The sequence below is a fragment of the Chelonoidis abingdonii genome, chromosome 4, assembly GCF_003597395.2.
Source record: "Chelonoidis abingdonii isolate Lonesome George chromosome 4, CheloAbing_2.0, whole genome shotgun sequence".
Taxonomy (NCBI): Eukaryota; Metazoa; Chordata; order Testudines; family Testudinidae; genus Chelonoidis; species Chelonoidis abingdonii.
In genome coordinates, this window is record NC_133772.1 from 112,593,446 (window position 1) to 112,613,697 (window position 20,252).

Genomic DNA, 20,252 nt, shown 5'->3' on the forward strand with positions numbered 1-20,252 from the left:
GTGATGAAGACGTGTTGCTGGCCAATCAAGCCAATGGTTCCAAAGACTTTGAATTAAGGGTAAAAATGTCAGTCGGGGGAAGGAGAATCAAAAAAATCAGTCTCAAATTTTAGAACTGGACTAAGATTTTTTTTTTGTTTTTTGGTTCAAAGACTTAACATGGCATTACAACCTGCAACTCTGCAGCAAAGAATCTTTACAAGACTAACTGAAACGGACAGCACCTGGGGTCTAAAGACTAAATCAAAGCACATCTACATTAACTTGCTCAGGCAGCCAAATAGGACAACCTTTTCATAGCAGACATAACAGCTCAGCTCTGCTGCTATGACAGATTGAAGCTCTCAAGTAAAAATAGATATTTACTTCAGGCTTTACATTCAAAGTTTATTTTTATTATTTGTGCAGCATGAGAGGAGTGTGTGGCTCATTAGAGGAATGATTCTTTATTAGCCACATGCTCCAGATCATGCCTCTGCCACTGAAAGATGACAAAGTGGACCTCACCTGAAATATTCCTTGGAAAGCCACGCTAGTCTAACAGCAAGAGTCAAGGCTGGGGGTTGGCATCTTGGATATAATTGGGCCATTTGGAATGCATGAATGGTTGAACTTGAATGGTTCCCAAACAAACAACTAAGTCCTCAGGTCGTGGCTTCATCACTGGAAGGGTAATTTCCCCTACAGATTTGCAATACTGTCTCAGATCTCACCTATGCCTTCAAGGTAACACAATGCCACCAGCTCTTGTGAGTAATTTGATTTTTGGCCCCAGGAAGAGCTCCTGCCTTCACAATATTTTGGGGAAGAAGTGTGTGCATGCATGCCCACCTAACTCTCACTGATGTTGCTACACTGCCTTTCAGAAGGAATGAGGCACTTATGCAACCCACACTAACCGGGGCTCAGTGTTACCCACTGGTGGTCAGACCACATGAAGAGTGTGATGCCTCTGCTACGGCTTTCATGCTTCGAGACCTGGTGCTCGAGGGCACAGGCTCCTGCTTTTTATATCAAGAGGTCTATGTCCGATCTCCAGCCAACCCAAGCAGTAGTGTTGTTAAATTTGGCTATGCTTTGTAACCCCTAGACCAGTGGTTCTTAACCTGGGGAGCACGCACCCCCTGGGGGTGTGAGATGCCCTTTCTGGGGGTGCGAGATGTGCCAGATTTTTTTAGAAGGGAAATCATCTAAAACACAAATTAAGAACAGGCACGTAAGTACAACTACTTTGTTTCATCAAACCTATGCATTTAACAACATTATACAAAGGCAACAACAGAAGAGTCACTGAGCCGGCAAACTTAAAAAAAAGCATGTAATTTTTCATGTATTCTTAATTTTACTGTGAAATTAAAAGTAAATATATAATTCTCTCTCTTTCATTCTATAGTTATGCTATATCTAGGTTTAAAGAACCGACCTACTTCAACGATTTTTTACAAGAGGTGCAAGAAAATATTTTGAGAACCAAATAGGTGCAGGCTGCAGTAAAGGTTAAGAACCATTGTCCTAGACAATAGTCTACTTCTAGAGCAGGAACAGAACCTAGGAATCCTGATGCCCAATGTTCCACTGCTGTTTCACATATAGTTGTGTAATCCCGCATGGGCTGATCCACAGAGAGGAGTATGCTTCCCTCCACCAGTTATTGCTATAGCTGATGTGGAAGAAGTCTGTGTAGAGGGTCTGTAGCTTCAAGCTCTGTTAGTGCCCCATGAAGAGGTGAAAAATATTTAAGTATATGGACACTAGAATAGTTACTGGAATTGCTTTATATTCAAAAAAATATTTAGAAGTGAATTTGCATATTGTGCTAATGTTTTACTGATGCATTCTTATTTATATTATCATACTGCACATGAGCCCCAGTCATGGACCCCATTATGTTAGGTGCTGTACAAACAGAACAAAAAGACAGTCCATGTCCCAAAGACCTTACAACCGAAATAGTAAAAGAACCAGAAGATTGAGACAGGCAAGTTAGCAATGAACTGTCCTTTTAAGAGCACAGTGTGGCAGATTTTGCTTGTGTCGCCTGAACAGACAACACTTCTTGTGTAAGATCCAAAGTGATCAAAACTTGATTTAATAAACATATCTTTTCAGAAATCAAGCCTCATTCTCCAAGATGTAATATTAGTGCTATGGGGACTGGACACCTTAGGGCATTGGAAATAAGCTACCTAGCTTTTCACCTGCAGGTCACTGTTGAACCCTGGCCAGCTCAGCAGGCATTGAAGTAGTTTTCATCTAATGGATGTTTGACAGCCCCTATATCAGAGGAGTTTGATGAGTCCCAATTCCAGATCTCATGTCACAAACTCACCATCATTCTTTGCATTAGACTGATCTCTTTGGGAGAGGGACTGCCTTTCTACACATTTTTACACTGCCTTGCACAATGGGGCCCTGATCTCAGTGGGGTCCTCTACCAAGAACTTCTGTAGCAGGAGCCAAAGTCATCTTATTGTAGGTTTTCAAGAGTAAGCAATGCTAATTGTCTCATACGTTCTAGGGGATGGCCAAAGAGTTCAAAAGTTAGAAGAAAAAACAAACCTTGTCTGGGCTAAGCTCGTGGTTTCTGAACTTCTGGGGTTAGTATTACTGTACATAACGGTGCTTGAAGCTTAAGCTTGTTTATACAGATATACTCAACCGTTTCATGAGAGATCACTAATTCCCTACGTAGGATTAATATTCTAATTGTGAGATGGTCTAGTCTAAATTTGCTGTTGAGGATGGTGTTAGCAAGAGGGGTTAATGTATTTCTACATGATTTACCTTCCTAGATCAATATTTCAAGTTTTTGTTTCTTTAAACAATGGCCCCTCATGCTTGTTATCTCTGGCAGCAAGAGAGTATCCGCTCCAAAATTTGGGGGAATGACAAGCCTGGAAGAAGCTGGATTTCAGTATAACAGTGGGCATATTTTACCAGAGCTTTAACGAAGGACCCCATATGGAAACAATTTAAGGTTGAATTTCTGTTGAAAGAACTGTTAACTGTTATTCTTGAACTCAGATTTAGGATTTTATTAATTTTAAACAAAAAGAAACATGTGACTAGCAAAGACTACAAAGGAAACAGCACTGGTGAACTCCGACTTCAGGAAAATGCAATATATTTTTCATCACTGAAAAGAAAGCACCAGCCCATGGGGATGCAAGTTAGGAGGGACTTCGCTCTAATCCAGAGCCAAATATTTTCAGGCAAGGAAATTTTATTTACGTAAAACAATTACAGATTGTAACAGAGAACTGCTGCCCATTGTGTGGGTTTATTAAATAAGAAAAGGAAAGCATTACAAATAATCATTTATAAGTAAAGCCTCCCTCCTCCATGCTTCCAACATTAAGTGAAATTTGTTTAGGAAAGTGTCAGGATAATAGAACTTGTTAGCTCCAGGCACATAAGTGTAGACTTTACCCAATTTCCCTCTCCAGCCTCTGCTCTGACAAGCCCTCTGCTAGCCCTCCCCTGTTCTATCACAGCTTCAATATTTCTTTGGTATTTTTGCAATCAGTTAGAGAGGGATCAGATTGGGTGGCCAGTGCTTAACCACTGATGGCTGTTTGCAACCAAACTCCCCTGCTACATCAGAAGACTAAATTTCCTCTAAATTGAAGCACGTGGTTATTTTTGCAGAAGTTCTACATAAAGCGTTATTACTGTTATTGGCTATATTGTAGTTAAAAATAAACACGAGAAAATAAGATTTGAATCATTCTTTAGGCAGTTGAAATTGCTATGAGTGAACAGGATGGTAGGAGAAAGTATGGTTACTACAAAGGAGCATGGTTTTATTTTTAATGGAAGGGTACAGTACTATTTATTCATTTATAATAGCATCATAAGCATACTTGATAAAACAAGTAGATGGACTTCACCCCAAAGTGCTTACTCTAAATTAACACAACAGACAGTGTAGAGTTGAGAGAGACAGTAAGGGCTTGTCTACACTTGAAACACTTCAATCAGTACAGATGCCATCTATGTCAACAGGAGGGGTTCTCCTATCGACTTACAATGGTTTTCAACCTGGGGTCCACAGACTAAGATTTCTAAAGGGGTCTGCATCACCACTGGAAAATTTTTAGAGGTCCACAAATGAAAAAAGGTTGAAAACCACTGGCCTAGGTAATCCAGCTCCCTGAGAGGTGATAGACAGGGCAATGGAAGAATTCTTCTGTCAACCTAATGCTGTGTACACCGAGGGTTAGGTTGGCTTAACTACGATGCTCAGGGATGTGGATTTTTGCACACCTTTAAGTGACGTAGCTATGCCAATATAAGTTCCTAGTATAGACCAGCTATAAGGGCTTGTCTACACTTACTGGGCGATCAACCACAGATCGCTCTCCCATCGACACTGTGCAGTGTGGACCCCACGGTAAGTAGATCTAAGCTACATCAAATTGAGTTACGCTATTCACTTAACTCAAATTGCGTAGCTTAGATTGAATTTCCCCTATAGTGTAGACAAGGCTTAAGATTCTGTGGTCACTTGGGTGACTTGTATGCATGTCATCCTGTTTGCCTAGTTGATTAAATAATTGTTAGGGGCAGTGAGACATAGTTCAGTAAATCCTTTATTGAGTAAGTAACTGTGGTGAGGAAAGAAGATAACTGCATCTAAGCTTGCTATAAAATTGCACATTTATTTATGTATGTGTATACACATACCTGACTTATACCATTCTGTTTTATTTGTTTCCTAGCAAAGACAAAACAAGAAGTGGAATTCTCAGCTGCTGACCTAAAGGTGCTGTGGTAGTAGTGTGAGGAGGTTGGCTCTTGGTTTTTGACAACACATTGGAAACTGTCAGCTCACATGCCAACTCCTGTCTATTACACTATATAGAACTGTTACCACCTACTCATGTTTGGGCACTTCTGAGAGCTGGTTTAGACTATGGGGGAAAGTCGATCTTAGATACGCAACTTCAGCTATGTGAATAACGTAGCTGAAGTCGAATATCTAAGATTGGATTACTCACCCGTCCTCACCGCGCGGGATCGATGTCCGTGGCTCTCCCTGTCGATTCCGCAACTCCGTTGGGGTTGGTGGAGTTCCGGAATCGATATAAGCGTGCTCGGGGATCAATATATCGCATTTAGATGAGATGCGATATATCGATCCCCGAGCAATAGATTGTAACCCGCCGATACGCCGGGTAGTGTAGACGTAGCCTGAGACAATGCAGTTGGCTGTATTCCACTCAATACAATTAGGGGGTATATGCTAGTGACCTAAGTAAGCTGTCTAAACCATGTGTGTTTAAATAATCTCCTGTTTTCTGACTCCACAGGTCTCTAGCCATAGAGATGTGATCTCAAGTGCCTTCCCCACCAGTTCCCCTTCTCTCCCAAAGAAAATAAGAGATAGTACTTGGGAGGAGCTCCCAAAAGAGTTTCCTGGCAGATTCATGTAACTTCAACAGCACAGTGCCTCCTACAGCCATGCTGAGGTACTCGGTCCAGTACCACGGGAAAAGCATCATCACTTTATGAAGCTCCTAGAAAGCTTTAATGGAACCACACCATGAAGCAGGGAGTCTGAAAACATGGGGAGCTTTGACATGGCCTCTGACTGGGTTACATACAGTATGCCTGTCCTTCAAAGACAACAAGCTTGAACAACTATCTTTTGAAATGAATTTAGTCACCAGAATAGGTGCAACGGAGCAGTCCTCCATCACCTGCCAAAGTGCAGGTGGATAGTGTTCTGAGGACATCTGAGGACACCATTCAATCTTTCACCTCTGAGGCTTTTTTAGCAAGGGTGACAGTTCCAACTCCACTTAGTCGTCAGGGAATTCTGCAGTATTTTAAAATTCTGCAAAAATTCTGAAAATTTTATTTGTCAGTAAATAAATGTGAAGTCTCCAGCATGGCAGTGGGGAGCACAAGCATGGAGGTGGGAGATCACCCTGCTGCCCCTCAGGAAACAGACTCAGCAGTGAGGCTGCACCCGACCCTGACACTGCGCAAGGGCCGGATCTGGCCTACCCCAGAAACACCCTGGGGCCCTGTCCCTCTGTGCCAGGTACAGCCTGGCAGGCTCCAAGTGTGGAGGAGCTTAGTGTGGGGGGATCCAGGTGTGGTGTGAGAGAGTTCTGTGTTGGGCAATCTGGGTGCAGGTGTGGGTGTGGGTGTGTGTGGCAGGAGCTCTGGATGCACAGGGCTCACTGGGGGGTGTTCTGGGTGCAGAGGCAATGGGACTCTGCACAGGGGTCAAGGTGAAAGTGTTTGCGGCTGGAGGGGCAGTGTGGAGGGATGGGATTAGGGGGGTCTGGGTGCGGGAGGCTCAGCGGGGGTAGAGTCCAGGTGCTGGAGGAGTGGGGCTCAGTGGTGTGGGGATTTGAATACAGCTAGTTGGGGCTCAGTGAGGTGGGGGTCCAGGTGTGGGGGACCCACTGGGGTGGTGTAAGGGTTGGCAGGGGGGTCCAGGTGCAGGAGAGGTGGGGCTTCACAGGGGGGGCTCCAGATGCAGGGGGTGAGGCTCAGCGGGGTGGACGTTCGGGCAAGGAGAGGGCTTGGTAAGAGGATTTGGATGTGGGAGGTCTGGATGCATGGAGGATGGGGGAGCAGCTCCTAATACAATGACCCCTTCCCCCACAGCTGAGGAATGATGGGGGCAGGAAACTGGGGGGGGGAAGAGGGGGCGGATGGACAGACTTCCTGCAGCTGGGGGAGGTTTCTAGGGAGTGGGTCTGACCCAGCCTCAGCTGCTGCTTGCAGGAGAAGAGCAAGTCCTGTCCTCCCCTAGCCCCATCCCATCTGGGACTAGCAGCTAAGCCTGGCGCAGGCGAGGAGCCACCAGCTGAGGTGTCCCCAGCCCTGTCCCCCTGCAGTGATTTACCTCTTCACCAGCTGCTCCAGGCACCTGAAATGATGTGCCTGCGCTGTTGGGAAGGGGTGCATGACTGCTTTTGTGGCTTCCCTTTAACTTCCCTGTCAGAATTTTTTTTTCTGCAGGGAAGCAAAGAAATCTCCTGAGGGACATGAATTCTGTGTGTGCACAGTGGTGCAGAATTCCCTCCAGGAGTATCTAATGGTAAGTAATGTCCTGAGGTCAAAAACATTGCACTGGCTCCTAGGTCCCAATTAGCCAGTCTGCCTTTTCCAGCTCTAACTTCCAAGTCTAAGGTTAGCAAGAACTAGCACTTGCCTTTCAGAAAGGTTTGTGTTCTTAACTATCCATAACACACAAATTACAGCCTTTTCAGAGTGGAAGGGGAGTGATGGACAGACTGTTAGCTGGCTCATTTAAAAATGTACTGAGTAAATCCCTAGAATATGTACCATAGACAACCATGTATTGTCCAGAGGGGAATCTTTTTCCATCTCTCGTTTCTTTGATGCTATGAATACCCGTTTGGCTTGTATGCTGCAAAACCAACAGCCAAATGCTGTTTAGGGGAGGCGCAGACATGGATGAGGGGGAAGACAAGATCAGACACTTACAGTATCAAGTATCTCTTTGGTATGAGCTGCAGACACACAGAATCTGGCTCTGGATTCGATGATTGGGGTGGCAGGGAAACCCACAACCACGACTCCTATGTTTCGCTTCAGCATCTCTCGCCCAAATGCACTGCAAGAGAAAGCAATGAGGAATGTTTAGAGTGATACTGAAGAAGCAGACACAGAGCAGCAGCATAAAGGTCTCAGTACACTAAGCCACACAGGCCTTTGGTGAAGCGTGCCTGCGAGGCTGCAGTTCTGACTTTCCACTGCCTTCTCTTAGAGGTAGAATGCCTGCTCACAAAGGCTTCTTTTGTTTAGTCCAGAGGTGGTCTTCCTAGAAAGGTTTCACTGTATTAAGTTCTAACAAAGCTGAAAGATTATATTTGGCAGGAGCTGGTCTTTTAGTGGGCTGCTTCTAAATGGATTTGTAACCTAAGCTTGAAAATCTTTCTGATGGAAAACAGGGATTTACACTCCAGAGTCTGACTATAAGAGGAATTCCCCCCTGCTGCCTACCCCCAAAGCAGAAGCCTCTGCAGTTTCAAAAAGGATTGTTTTCACCAATGTAATGCAATTAAGGTACATTGTGGCATCTGCTCAAAAGTTCTCATAAGAACCTAGCAATTGCCATTCTTGACTAGGTAGCAGACTAGATGGACCACTGACAGTATGCCAGAGAGCGTTTAGAACTAGATTCTTCAGAGGAAGGAGCAAGAATCTCCATAATGGACACAGGACGGTATTTCCTGGCTAAGGAAAGTGCTTTCCTAATCCTTGTCAGTTAGTGGCTGTTTTATACCCCAGGAGGCATGAGGGTTTAGAATCCTAATGTAACTGAAAGTTTCCACAATCCATATAAAATATCTAACCCTTCTTTGTACTGTACTAAGCTCTTGGCCTTAGCAACTTGCAATGAGTTTCATGGACTTTATCGTGCACTGTGTAAAATGTACTTCCTTTCAAGTGGTTTTAAATTTGCTGCCCTTCAATTTAATGGAATTCCCCTTTGTTCTTGAATTAGGAGAATGGGGATGTCCCTATTTACTCACTCACCTTCGTACCATTTGTTATTCTGTATACATCTCTGATACCCTCTTATTCATATCCTCTCTAATGTAAACATTCCCAGCACAAGGCACTGAAAAGATAAAGAAGTACGACCTAGACAGCTATAAATCAAGGGACCATCAGTTTGAGACCAAAAAATTTCAGAACCTGGTACCTCTCATGTGGTTCTGTGGCCATCACATGACCCCCAGTAGCGGCTTCCATTTCTACCAGAATTCACCTCATCTCTTAGCTCCATGTACCCCTCAGTCCCATATCTGAATCCCAAGAGCAAAACAAGACCAATTCTTGCCTAAAATTTGGCCTTTCAGCAAAAAGGAGAGGAGTAAACTCCAAAAAACCCCTTTAAACATCACTCTCTCAAATGCTTCTTTCCAAGTTTAAACCCAGGAAGCTCTCTTCATCTGAGCACTTGTAAAATATGGCAGTATTCTACATGCAGTAGGCACAGAGACCAGGAAAAAAAAGCCAGCTTCCTAACAAGTCTGGGTCAAGTGGATGGATGGGGAATTCTCCCCACTGAACCTACCCAACTTTTGCTGGCATGTACAGCAATAAAGGCACAACCGGGGAATCTTCGTTTCCATAGATAATAAAGCCCATCTTCTTCAGCTGCCTCCTGAAATACCTGGTGTTCTCCGCCAACTGCTGCACACATTCCTTGCCTTGAGAAACAAATGAAGGAAAAACCATGAGCAAAATGACCACTATAGATCATATGTACCATATAAGTGTAGTTTGTATTATGAACATAGTTGGACCAGTTTTGTATATAAAAATATTAACTAAACTGCAAAGTTATTTGAAATTTGAACTGCAACTAGCAATTGTTTGCAGTATCTCCTTCCTCAGAATTTCCTTTAACACAGCCAAGATTACTCTTCATTTTCTGGCCACACTGCTACAGAATGGACTACAACAGATGACCCTTTCATGATCCTCATGAGTTTAAATGATTCCTTAATTCTTCCATAATAATTAGGTTTGTACTGAGATTGTCTAGAAGATGGGCAATCACACGCTCCTATAAAAGATTAATGCCAGTAGACCACAGCTCACTGGCAAAGCCACAATAACAAAGCACAGTTAGTGAACTTGTGAAAGACTATTTAGTAAAGAAACTGATCAACAGAGAAGATATTGCTACCTTTGCCAATATGCTGAAATCAAAGTGGCACAAGATAAAAAGACAGCTATAAGGTAAGCACACAAACCAAGATTTAAGCTTGTTTAAGGTTTCTATTTTCTGAACATACCATTACAGCAGAACAAACTGGAAGTTCAACCTCTGATTTGAAATGCAGAGTTGCAGATGGATTGAGATTTGAAAATCCAAAGCTATGCTTACAGATGAATACTTTCAAGCTTCTGTCAGATGTATCAATAGCATGAGCAAGTTCAGCTCTTGAAACCGGACAAGACTTTTGAAGACAGTTTCATATATTTTTTTCCTCCATTCTTGCTGCACATTGTGAGCATGCTGTTACATTACTCCAACTCCTGTACTCTGCAGTTCTATCTGCACATATCCTGGTCTCTCAGATACATATGCAAGCCTACATATTGAAATGATCAGACCTTTTACTCCAGAGCTCTTCCCACATATCACAAGTATCCCACACAAAAAAAAAATACATGAAATTTCTCTGCTACACAATCCCTTTAAAAGGATCAATGTCTTCAGAATGCCATGGTCTAAATAATACCCCTATTTCATATTGATATCATAAAGTCACCTAAGACTGCATACTATCTTTCTGGTTCCTGAAATGTTCTCCACCAACAATCCCAAATGAGGGTATCAATTTAAAATTAGAATTATATTCCTAGAGCCCCTTCCAAAAAAGTCACAAAGCCAGGGCAACTACCTTCTCCCCAATAGTTAGGGCTATACCAAATTCATGGTCCATTTTGGTCAATTGCATGGTCATAGGATTTAAAAAATCATAAATTTCATGATTTCAGCTATTTAAAATCTGAAATTTCAGAGTGTTGTAATTATAGGGGTCTTGACCCAAAAAGGAGTTGAGAGGGGTCACAAGGTTATTGTGGGGGGGGGGGGTTGCAGTACTGCTACCCTTACTTCTGCACTGCTTACAGAGTTGGGCGGCTGCTGGTCAAAAGCCCAGCTCTGAAAGCAGAGCCACCAGCAGCAGCACAGAAGTAAGGATGGCATGGTATGCTATTGCCGCCCTTACTTCTGCACTGCTTCTGGTGGGGTGCTGCCTTCAGAGCTGGGTGCCTGGCCAACAGCCGCCACTCTCGAGTCGCCCAGATCTAAAGGCAGCCCCGAAGTAAGGGTGGCAATACTGCAACCCCCCTAAAATAACTTTGTGACCGCCCTGCAACTCCCTTTTGGGTTAGGATCCCCAATTTGAGAAACGCTGGTCTCCTCTATGAAATCTGTATAGTATAGGGTAAAAGCACACAAAAGACCAGATTTCACCAGGGGGTGGGGGAACAGATTTCACGGTCCGTGATGTGTTTTTCCATGGCCATGAATTTGGTAGGGGCCTACCAACAGTATACTGGTCAGACTTCTTACTTAAGGTTTTCCTGCAAGAGAATATAATAAAAGATCATGATGGCAGAGTTCTTATTGAAAGTGATATCATCAAATGCAGGTAGAGAGATTACTGTGCCAATATGTATGCCTCAGAACCACTTACAATACAGGACACTAGGAAAGAGTACAGAGCTGGAGCCATCAACCCTGTGAGAGGCAGTGGTGCCAGCTATTATAGAAATGAAGCCTGGGAAAGCACCATGGCTAGATACCTTTCAGCAATTGTGCTGGTACATTAATCGGTGATCATGGTATTGATCTCATGTGGAAAATTTGCATTAATGTATAGATGACTAGAAACTGGCCAGATGACTAGATGAACGGAATCTTTCTGCCCTTACCAAAGAAGTTACTGAATGCTGTTCTAGTCTCTTCAGCACTATCTCCCTGATATCGCACGTGAATTAAGCGCTGCTCTACATAATTCAGGATCACAAAGTGAATGGTAGAAGCAGAACTACCATCACAACAAGCTGACTTCAGAGAGGGACAAGGTCTATGTAATAAAAAAACAAATATTGTTTTTAACGTTGAAAGATGGTGGATTCAAAAGCATATCATTGAAGTCATCACCAGTCGCATCGGTCAACAACAGACCATGGTACAAACACTGAGCAACAGCAAGTGGTTTTCCACTGGGCAGGCTGTGAGACAAGGGTGTATTTCTGTCCCCGTGAATTCTGTCCTTCAATATGTACAGAAAATTTATTACAAGACAAGCCCTGGAAGGTTCTGATAAAGTGGAAGGAGCTCAGATTTCCATTGGTGGAGACTTCTTAAAACTGACCTCAGATATGCTGATACGGCACTTACTGCAACCACTTATGCAATGCAACAAACATTGGGAGTCTGTAAAAACAGTTATCAAGGAATATGAACTATTCCTGAATTTAGGGAATATGAAATGCACATTCATTGACATAATCAATAAAAGGAGGCAAGTGGACATCACGATTAACACAGTCAAGCTCTAGAGACAGTAGATGAATTTAGTTATCTGGGCTCACACACATCCAGCCAAGAAGGCTGCTTCAAAGAAATCTGAGCACTAGGGATGACTCCCACAGCCATGGCCTCCCTTATGAAACTGTGGCATCTCGAAACGTATGAAGGCTCGACTGGAGAAAAGCTTAATTTTTTCCCATAGCAACTTATGGATGTGAATCCTGAGAAGCTAATGCTGCTAACAAGAAGAAAATCAAAACATTTGAGATGTAGTGTTTGAAGACTCTTCTGTATCTCCTGGATAGAAAAGATGAATGTATTTTATAGAAATATAAAAATATTGGACAGGAGTGGACCGCTGCTCTCAGAAATCAACAAGCACAAAAACCTACACATCTCGGTTACATCAGGCACAGAGATGGAATAACCTGAGGAAGTTATAATGGAAGGAATGGGTCATCGTTATAGGGGACAACCAGTGTGATCAATAGTGTGCAGCAGATCACTGTGAGGTTGGCTACTGAGTATACAAAGGTAATAATGGATTGAGAAGGCTTCGGAAAACTCTGCTGTCACCAGTACTCAGATATGACTAAATGGACTTCACTTACTTACAGTCCTATATATTTTTTCTTCATTCACCACCACTTGTAGGAGAAAAATTTGTCTATGGGGAATGTAATTTACAAAATTTATGTTGTTAGTGGTACTCAAAACAGCATTCTGGTACATTTTAGCACACTGCCTGCCCATGAGAATAGGGCAGAAAGGTTTAATAGAGGGGCACACACTACATTTCTTCTGGTATCAAGGTTGCCAACCCTCCAGGATTGCCCTAGAGTCTCCGGGAATTAAAAATTTTTTAATTAAAGATTATGTCATGTGATGAAACCTCCAGGAATAAGTCCAACCAAAAATGGCAATCCTAGCACATACCTGCCCTCTACCACATTTTGGTAGGTCCAATTTTTCCCCAACCAGCCATGACTGTGTTTTAAAGGTTACACGACAGCTCCTGTCCGTACCAAGCCACTGGAGCCCAGAGCTTATTCTCCAGGTATAACTTGGCAACGTGAAGGCAAACTCTTACTCTCATACGTATCTGGCGTCAATCACTCCTTACAAGTTACCATATATACAACGAAATCTGTGCTGAGGCATTTGCTGCATAAGGTACAACCAGTGCATGCAGAAAACATGTCTGTATAGATAGTCTAGACTAAACATCTGTCTATTCAACATAAGGATGCCTATTTGAAATTAAAGTACTAACTATATATTATATGCTATAATTGTTAAGTTTGCCTACAGAAAATTTCACTCACTCACCTAAGAAGACAGTTGCCCTGGCCTTGGAGGACAAGTTGATGCTTTAATCTGTTTAGCATGAGAAGGTACCAAGGCAGTGATAACACTGGGATAGTAAAATTTACTGTGGTCTATTCTGGATAAATTGCAGATCACCGTCTTTCAAAGTTATTCGAGAAGTGATCCCATCTCTGTCTCTACTGGGTGGACATTTCACCTGCTGAAACAGCAAGTGTAGCGGTAGTAATATCCACCGTATACCACGTTGAGGGGTTGACTGGCTGGGCACTGCTTACTTTTCTAGTAACCAGTGTTCTGTAGTAAATGAAAGAGGAGGCATCCAAAGGGAGCATCTCAGGCCAAGAAGAGAAAAAATTTCATTTGATGTGACCTGGAGTGCCATGGGTTTAAGACCCTATGTAGTTCAAAGCCCACAATAGCCAAAATACTCCATCCACAACCACACACTCAAAAACCAAGCATAAAAATAAAAGATGAAATATCAGTGTGTTTTACATCCCAACTCCTCCTTCGATGAAAGGCTAGCTTCAGAGTTTTTAACTACAGTCACCACCACCTGCTAAGGAAAATGTCTTCATCTCTCTTCCACAAAAACATTTCTTTTCAAGACACACCGCCTCCAGAATTTCTGCTGTGTAAGTGAATAGCTCCCTCCACCCTTCCCCACTCATCTCCTGTAGAACAAGGACAGAACTTCACACTCAGAGCCTACCATGCAATTAGATCCCAAGTCCAATCAGATCTCCTAAACACAGGATCTCTAAGCATTCTCAACCCTGAATGCTAGAAACTTGATTATTTCAGTTAACACTAACTGCACAGTAAGGTCTGACTGAGCAGATCTACTACAGCAGTGGAAGGTTAGTGTTCCTGACAGAGGGTGAGAGCTAATCCACATATTTCTAATACCACTGTATGCAATAAAAGTTAAGGTTCTCCAGGGACAGACTGAAAGAGCAAGTTATGGTGAAGAGGAAGGCTATGCTGGGATCTTCTCAGAGAAAGCTGCAGTGGTCCCTGTCTCTATATAATATTGCACAGCTGACACACACTTTTGGGCAAAATTTTTAGTATATATACTAAAAAACACTCAAATGTCAACTCTCACTGCTATGAATAAGAAACAAGATAGCTTATGCCCACATCACCTCTCTAATCACTGGAGGCCTCATGGGCTAAAGCTTAACCTGAAATCTTAGTCCTAATTTATAGTCCGTAGCTGCTTTGCTATTTTCTTCTCTGGACTCTTTCAAAGATCTCATTATGCTAAAAGTTAATGCTTATACTACGCTTTCAAGACTCAAAGCGTTTTACCAATACCAAGTAGTCTTTCCCCACCACTGCTGTGGAGCAGTTCTTTCCCATTTTATAGATGAAGAAAATGGAGGTAGGAAGAGTGACATTAAATGTCTAATCCAAGATTAGTCATCAGACAAACACGGATTAAAACCCTGGAGCTCCTGTCCCCCTAGTCCTTTTACATCCAAAGTTCCATGTATCACACAATCACAGAATATTAGGGTTGGAAGAGACTCAGGAGCTCATCTAGTCCAATCCCCTGCTCAAAGCAGGACCAACCTGTCATAAACAGATAGCTAAGGGTTAATGTCTATTTCACCTGCAAAGGGGTAACCAAACACCTGACCAGAGGACCAATCAGGAAACAAGATTTTTCAAATCTCAAGGGAGGGAACTTCTGGGTGTGTGTTTTTGGGTTTTTGTTGCTCTGGCTTTGAGAGTGAACTGTCTCTCTTCAAGCTTTTCTAATCTTCTGTTCCAAGTTGTAAGTACAAAGGTAGAAAGACAGTAAGCTTCTATTGTTTTTTTGTATTTACATGTGTGTAGTTTGCTGGAATGTTAATTTGTATTCCTTTTTGAATAAGGCTGTTATTCATTTCTTCTTTTAGCAATTGACCTGTATATTGTCAACCTTGATACAGAGACCATTGTTTATGTCTTTTTCTTTCTTTTTATATAAAGCTTTCTTTTTAAGACCTGTTGGATTTTTTCCTAGTTAGAACTCACCAGGGAATTGGTGGGGAGGAAGGAAACAGGGGGGGAAGGGAAAATCTCTGTGTGTCAGAGTTGCAAAGCTTACCTTTGCAGGGACTCAGACTGAGGGTGAAAAAACTTGATCTCTCTGTGTTTGGATTTCAAGGACTTGAAACACGGTATCTCCTAGTATACCCAGGGTGGGAAGTTCTGGGAGGAGGTAAAGAGGGGAAGGGAAGTGGGTTATTTCCCTTGGTTGTAAGACTCAGGGCATCTGAGTCTGGGGGTCCCCCAAGGAAGGTTTGGGGAGACCAGAGTGCGCCAGACACTGGAAATCTGGCTGGTGGCAGCGCTATCAGATCTAAGCTGGTAATTAAGCTTAGAGGAATTTATGCTAGAATCTTATTTTCTGAACTCTAAGGTTCAGATCTAAGTAGGAAAGCTATGACACAACCCCAACTAAATCATTCCAGGCAGGGCTTTTCTACCTCCCCTAGCATAAGATACTTGGTATCCTGGCTCTATCTTAAAATACTGCATTGCTTTCAAGGGCAATGGAGGTGCATTACTGGAGTACTATGTACAAGGTTAAGAAAAAACACACCCAACTCTGGCTTTGTCAACATTAAAATGCTGGTTTAACTATACTGGCATTAGTAACATTAGGAGCACTAGCGGCTGGGCTGCCAGCTGCTACCACCATTTTAATCATGGAGTCCTTTAACCATGCTCTGAGCAGGTGTAAATTAACATAGTGCTGATGACTGGCAGCAGCCAGCACATTTCTCGCCGCTAGTGCTCCCAGTTCTGCTAACTTCAGTGGAACCAAACCAGCAAAAACAATGGTACATGCAGGGCCCTAGATCCTGGGCGTACACTGCAATGTAAGCTCAGCATTTAAATTCAGGATCAAGCCTAACTGCGCTTCTGTCAACACACAAGTCATGCTAACCCAGGGCTCGAATCCAGGATCCCAGGATCCCACGAGTCGGGGGGCTGAGGCTAACTGAAGCTGGGACTCAAGATTCAAGTCCTATTACTTTGCAGAGTAGACACAGCCCCCCTGGACTTATGCTCTCAGTCTACCAAATGTATCCCACAATCCCATGGGTTGACTTTCTTTGTTCTCCAAAGACTCAAGTTTTCTCACACTGCACCTGAACACAGGGCTAGAGTGGCCATGTTTTGGGTAGGCACTAGGGAATCCGAGATATGCGTGGTGGGACTAGGGCCCACATAATGTAGTGTAGATGCTAGATCTGCAGATTGAGACCTAGGGTTCAACAATTCCTAACCTGTGGTTACAAAGGAGTGTAGCTGCTCAAGCCCTAGGTTAAAAAACCTAGGGCCTGCTAACTCAAATTCTACTCCCCCTGCAGTGTAGACATACCAAGTGTTACTTTACTATGTACATAACAGTCAGACATGCCTTTCTAGTCTGATAATAACTTGTGGAGCTCAGACTTCTGTCTGTATCTGCCCAACTACAGGTCTAGGAAGATACTGGTATGGCAGCAACTCTCTAGCAGCTGTAATTCTTGGCGAAGGTTAACTTCATTTTTTCAGACAGCTCAAATCAGAGCTGCTGAGATGCTGCCCTGCCAACTGTCTGCACACACACAGGAGTTGTGTAACAGTTATGTTAACATCCTTTAATCTGGTGAACTGGAATGCAGCGACTTTCAGGGGGCAATGTAACTGAATTCTTCAAAGGACTAGAAAAGACAACTAGGAGCCCCTTATCAGGGCATCTGATAGTAAACCACATGGGGATTGTAAACTGATTAAATTAGCTACTGACAGATCTACTTTGGGATTCAAGTCACAACCAGCTTGTCTCTGCGGTGTCCTGAAGTTAACAACCAACTCCTCTTGTGCCTCTGTTACTTTCTACAACTCATTTCACTCAAAGAAATTCCTTCACAATTCAGTGAAACTAGCTCGTGCTACCAACAATCTGAATATTATCATGTAGGGTAAAGTTCACATCTATCTTCAAAGGGCTGGGCTGCCAAGGTATCTCATAAGTAAAGGTCACATGCTATTTAAAGGGCATGTTCCCTTTATATCCAGCATTCAACTCTTACAGAGCTGGGGTGGTATTGGTTTTGGGGATCCAGCAGAGATAAGAAACAAGAACAAAACTGTAAGAGAACAAAAATAAATGCATGTTTGGAGAGCTAAGATGTGCTAAGTGTGTCTAGATAGCAGTTAGACGGGAAAACACCAATGTCCTTGATTATAACAACCTTTCATGAGCCCTGGATGACAAGGTACATCACTTTAAATCGCCATCACTCTGGTTGACAGATGCCACATGACACCTTTATTGCAGAAGTGGTACTCAAGCATTAAGTAGCAGATCTCCTACCCCAGACTACCACCATAACAGCAGCTTCAGTGGCTGAGCAGTTAAGAGCCTCTCTCAAACCCATTCTTTATGGAACTGTCAGTATAAGGTAGCTTCTATCCACCCTACAGGAACATTTCAGGCCTGGGAATGCCAGATAAGTGTTCTGACATTTATAAGCACTGTGGTGAGCAACATAACTCTACATTGTGCAGTGGATCTGATCTTGCTTTAGGCCTGCACAGCTTTGCACTTGTACTAGAGTGCTACTAGATGGCATAGACGAAATGATGGTAGGGATCAGGGCAAGACATTTTTTGTTCCAATGCACCTCTTCCAGTACTTAGTGCTTATATTTCACTTTTAATGCTAATGTTACAAACTTATATTTAAGCCTCAAAAGATGACTTGTACCAGCAGGGAGGGAGAATGGGCTTTTACTCTTCTGATATTTTAAGACCTATAAAGACCCAGATGATGTCTGGATAAGAAAGATCACGTAAACAAACAGGAAGCAGCAACCTTGAAATAGTGAGCTCAACACCCCTCTGAAATCCTGAACACCTCAAAGCCTTTCCACGAGAATCCATTTAGTATCTTGAATACAACGTCTGAAGCAGCATTATACATCTCCAGCACTGCTGGCACAGTAAATCAGCATTATTTGGTGGCCAGCTTCTCCTGGGCTGAGAAATAAGGATATGTCACAGAATAACTTTCAAGTACCCACTTACCCCTCAGAAGCTCTCATTCCTAAAGTAAGAGGACAAATAAAGGATGCACAGAGATGGGCAGCACTAAATAGGCTATGAGTAATCATGATGGGGTTGATCAATGAAACGGGTATACAAAAGAGCTTCCATCTGTTTAGCCATCATTGCGCTTCAAAACACCAAAGCTCTTGCTTAAACTAATAGTCTAAACTTTGTGTATAGCATTGCCAGGAGCCTAAGGCTATGGCTACACTACAAAGATCAGTTGACCTATGTTAAGTTGATTTAACAGCCACTGCATTAATTACTGCGATGGCAGATGTCCCCACTACCCTCCTTCTGTTGCTGGTGCGCATCCTCATGAGGAGCACTTCCATCAACTGAAGAGGGGCAGTGTGGGGGAAGGAGAGCCAGGGCTCTCAGCTCCACCCATTTCCCCACCGGGAGTCCAGCTACCCCCACCCCCAGGCTTCTTGCTTCCACACTCCCAGCTGGGTGCAGCTTTCTGGGGCTCCTCACCTCCAAAGTCCAGTTGGCTGCCATGCTCTGGGTGGGGAGCAAGGACTCTTGAGGGCAGCAGGACTCCCACTGGGGAGCCTGGGCAGCAGCCCAAGCTGGAAGCCTAGGTGGCAGCTCTGCTTGGAAGCAGAGACTGGGCAGCAGTCTAGGAGCTGGATTTCTTGTCAATTTCACAGCTCCACCAATGTAAGGAACACAGTGTCTACACACACTGTGTTGCCCTAACTACACCAATATAAGCCCTATGCCTCTTGCTGATGTGGTTTTATGTCCTCATAGCAGGGGAGTTACATCAGCGGGAGGAGCATTGTAGATTGTACATCTCCATTTTTGCTGACAAAACTGTATAGTGTAGACAAGGCCTAAGACAACCTCCCCCTCTATTTGCCACAAGGTGGTTTTTAAGTAAATCCTGCCTGTCCAAGATGGGCATATTGTTAGAGCAGGATGTTGATCCTAAGGCTAGAACAGACACCACTCCAGGTACTTTTGCAACTGACAAGGGAAAAAGCAGACACTTTTTAATGAAGTCAGGAATTTGAGTTTTACTTCTTCCCATTCTATTATAAAAAGTCATCCCTATAAATCCAAAGAACCAGATTTTATTGCAGAAGTGCTCTCTGCTACAAAGGGTCTCATTTGGAATATCCCAACCAGCTGCTATAATGGCTGATGAACTAATTGTGAGGGGTTACCAAACCCACGACTTTTAGTTCAATCCAGACATATTTGCTTTTGCCTCCTGCAGTTTCAGCACTGTTACTTGGTAATAATCACAAATTCTGCCCTTCTAAACAATGTGACACTTCATCATCCAGGCTTCTGGAGGAATCAGAGGGATGTTGTGTTGTATACAAACAGATCATTGACAAATGCTGCACTCGAGGAGGTGGGTAAACCAACTGTAGCTGGGCAAAGCAACACAGCAGAGATTTATTTTCAGGCTACAGTAGCGACCATTTCTGCCTGGATCTAAATGAAAGACTTTCTGTGCAACACAAATACCCCTAAGATCCTTTATATTTTTGGTTAATTCTTCAAGAGATTTCAAAGCGGCGTTTCAGGATAGATCTTTATTAAAATCCCTTGCACAGTACAGACAGAACTATGTGCTGAGGTTGCAGTAAAGGTCATGTGAACAAACAAATATTAGTCAAAGGGAAAACATTTTTCTATGAGGTATTTGTTAAACAAATTCCTATTTTAGCTAGGAATGATGAAGTTGCGCCTTATCTTGATTATCCATTGAAATGCTCCCATGGCCCCTCCCTCATCTCCTCTCCACGCTCCCATTTGG

At 43.1% G+C, this 20,252-nt stretch overlaps 1 protein-coding gene across 2 annotated transcripts in view; it reads right to left on the reverse strand.

Annotated features, from left to right (window-relative positions):
- The window catches only part of SPTLC2 (serine palmitoyltransferase long chain base subunit 2), a 137,087-nt gene that overhangs the window by 3,167 nt on the left and 113,668 nt on the right, over positions 1-20,252 (reverse strand). For both annotated transcript variants that reach the window (XM_032801909.2, XM_032801910.2), the window contains 2 exons: positions 9,071-9,206; positions 7,471-7,600 (listed from right to left, as the gene is read on the reverse strand). In XM_032801909.2, the coding sequence (XP_032657800.1) occupies positions 7,471-7,600; positions 9,071-9,206 (266 nt within the window). The remainder of the gene's footprint in view (positions 1-7,470; positions 7,601-9,070; positions 9,207-20,252) is intronic.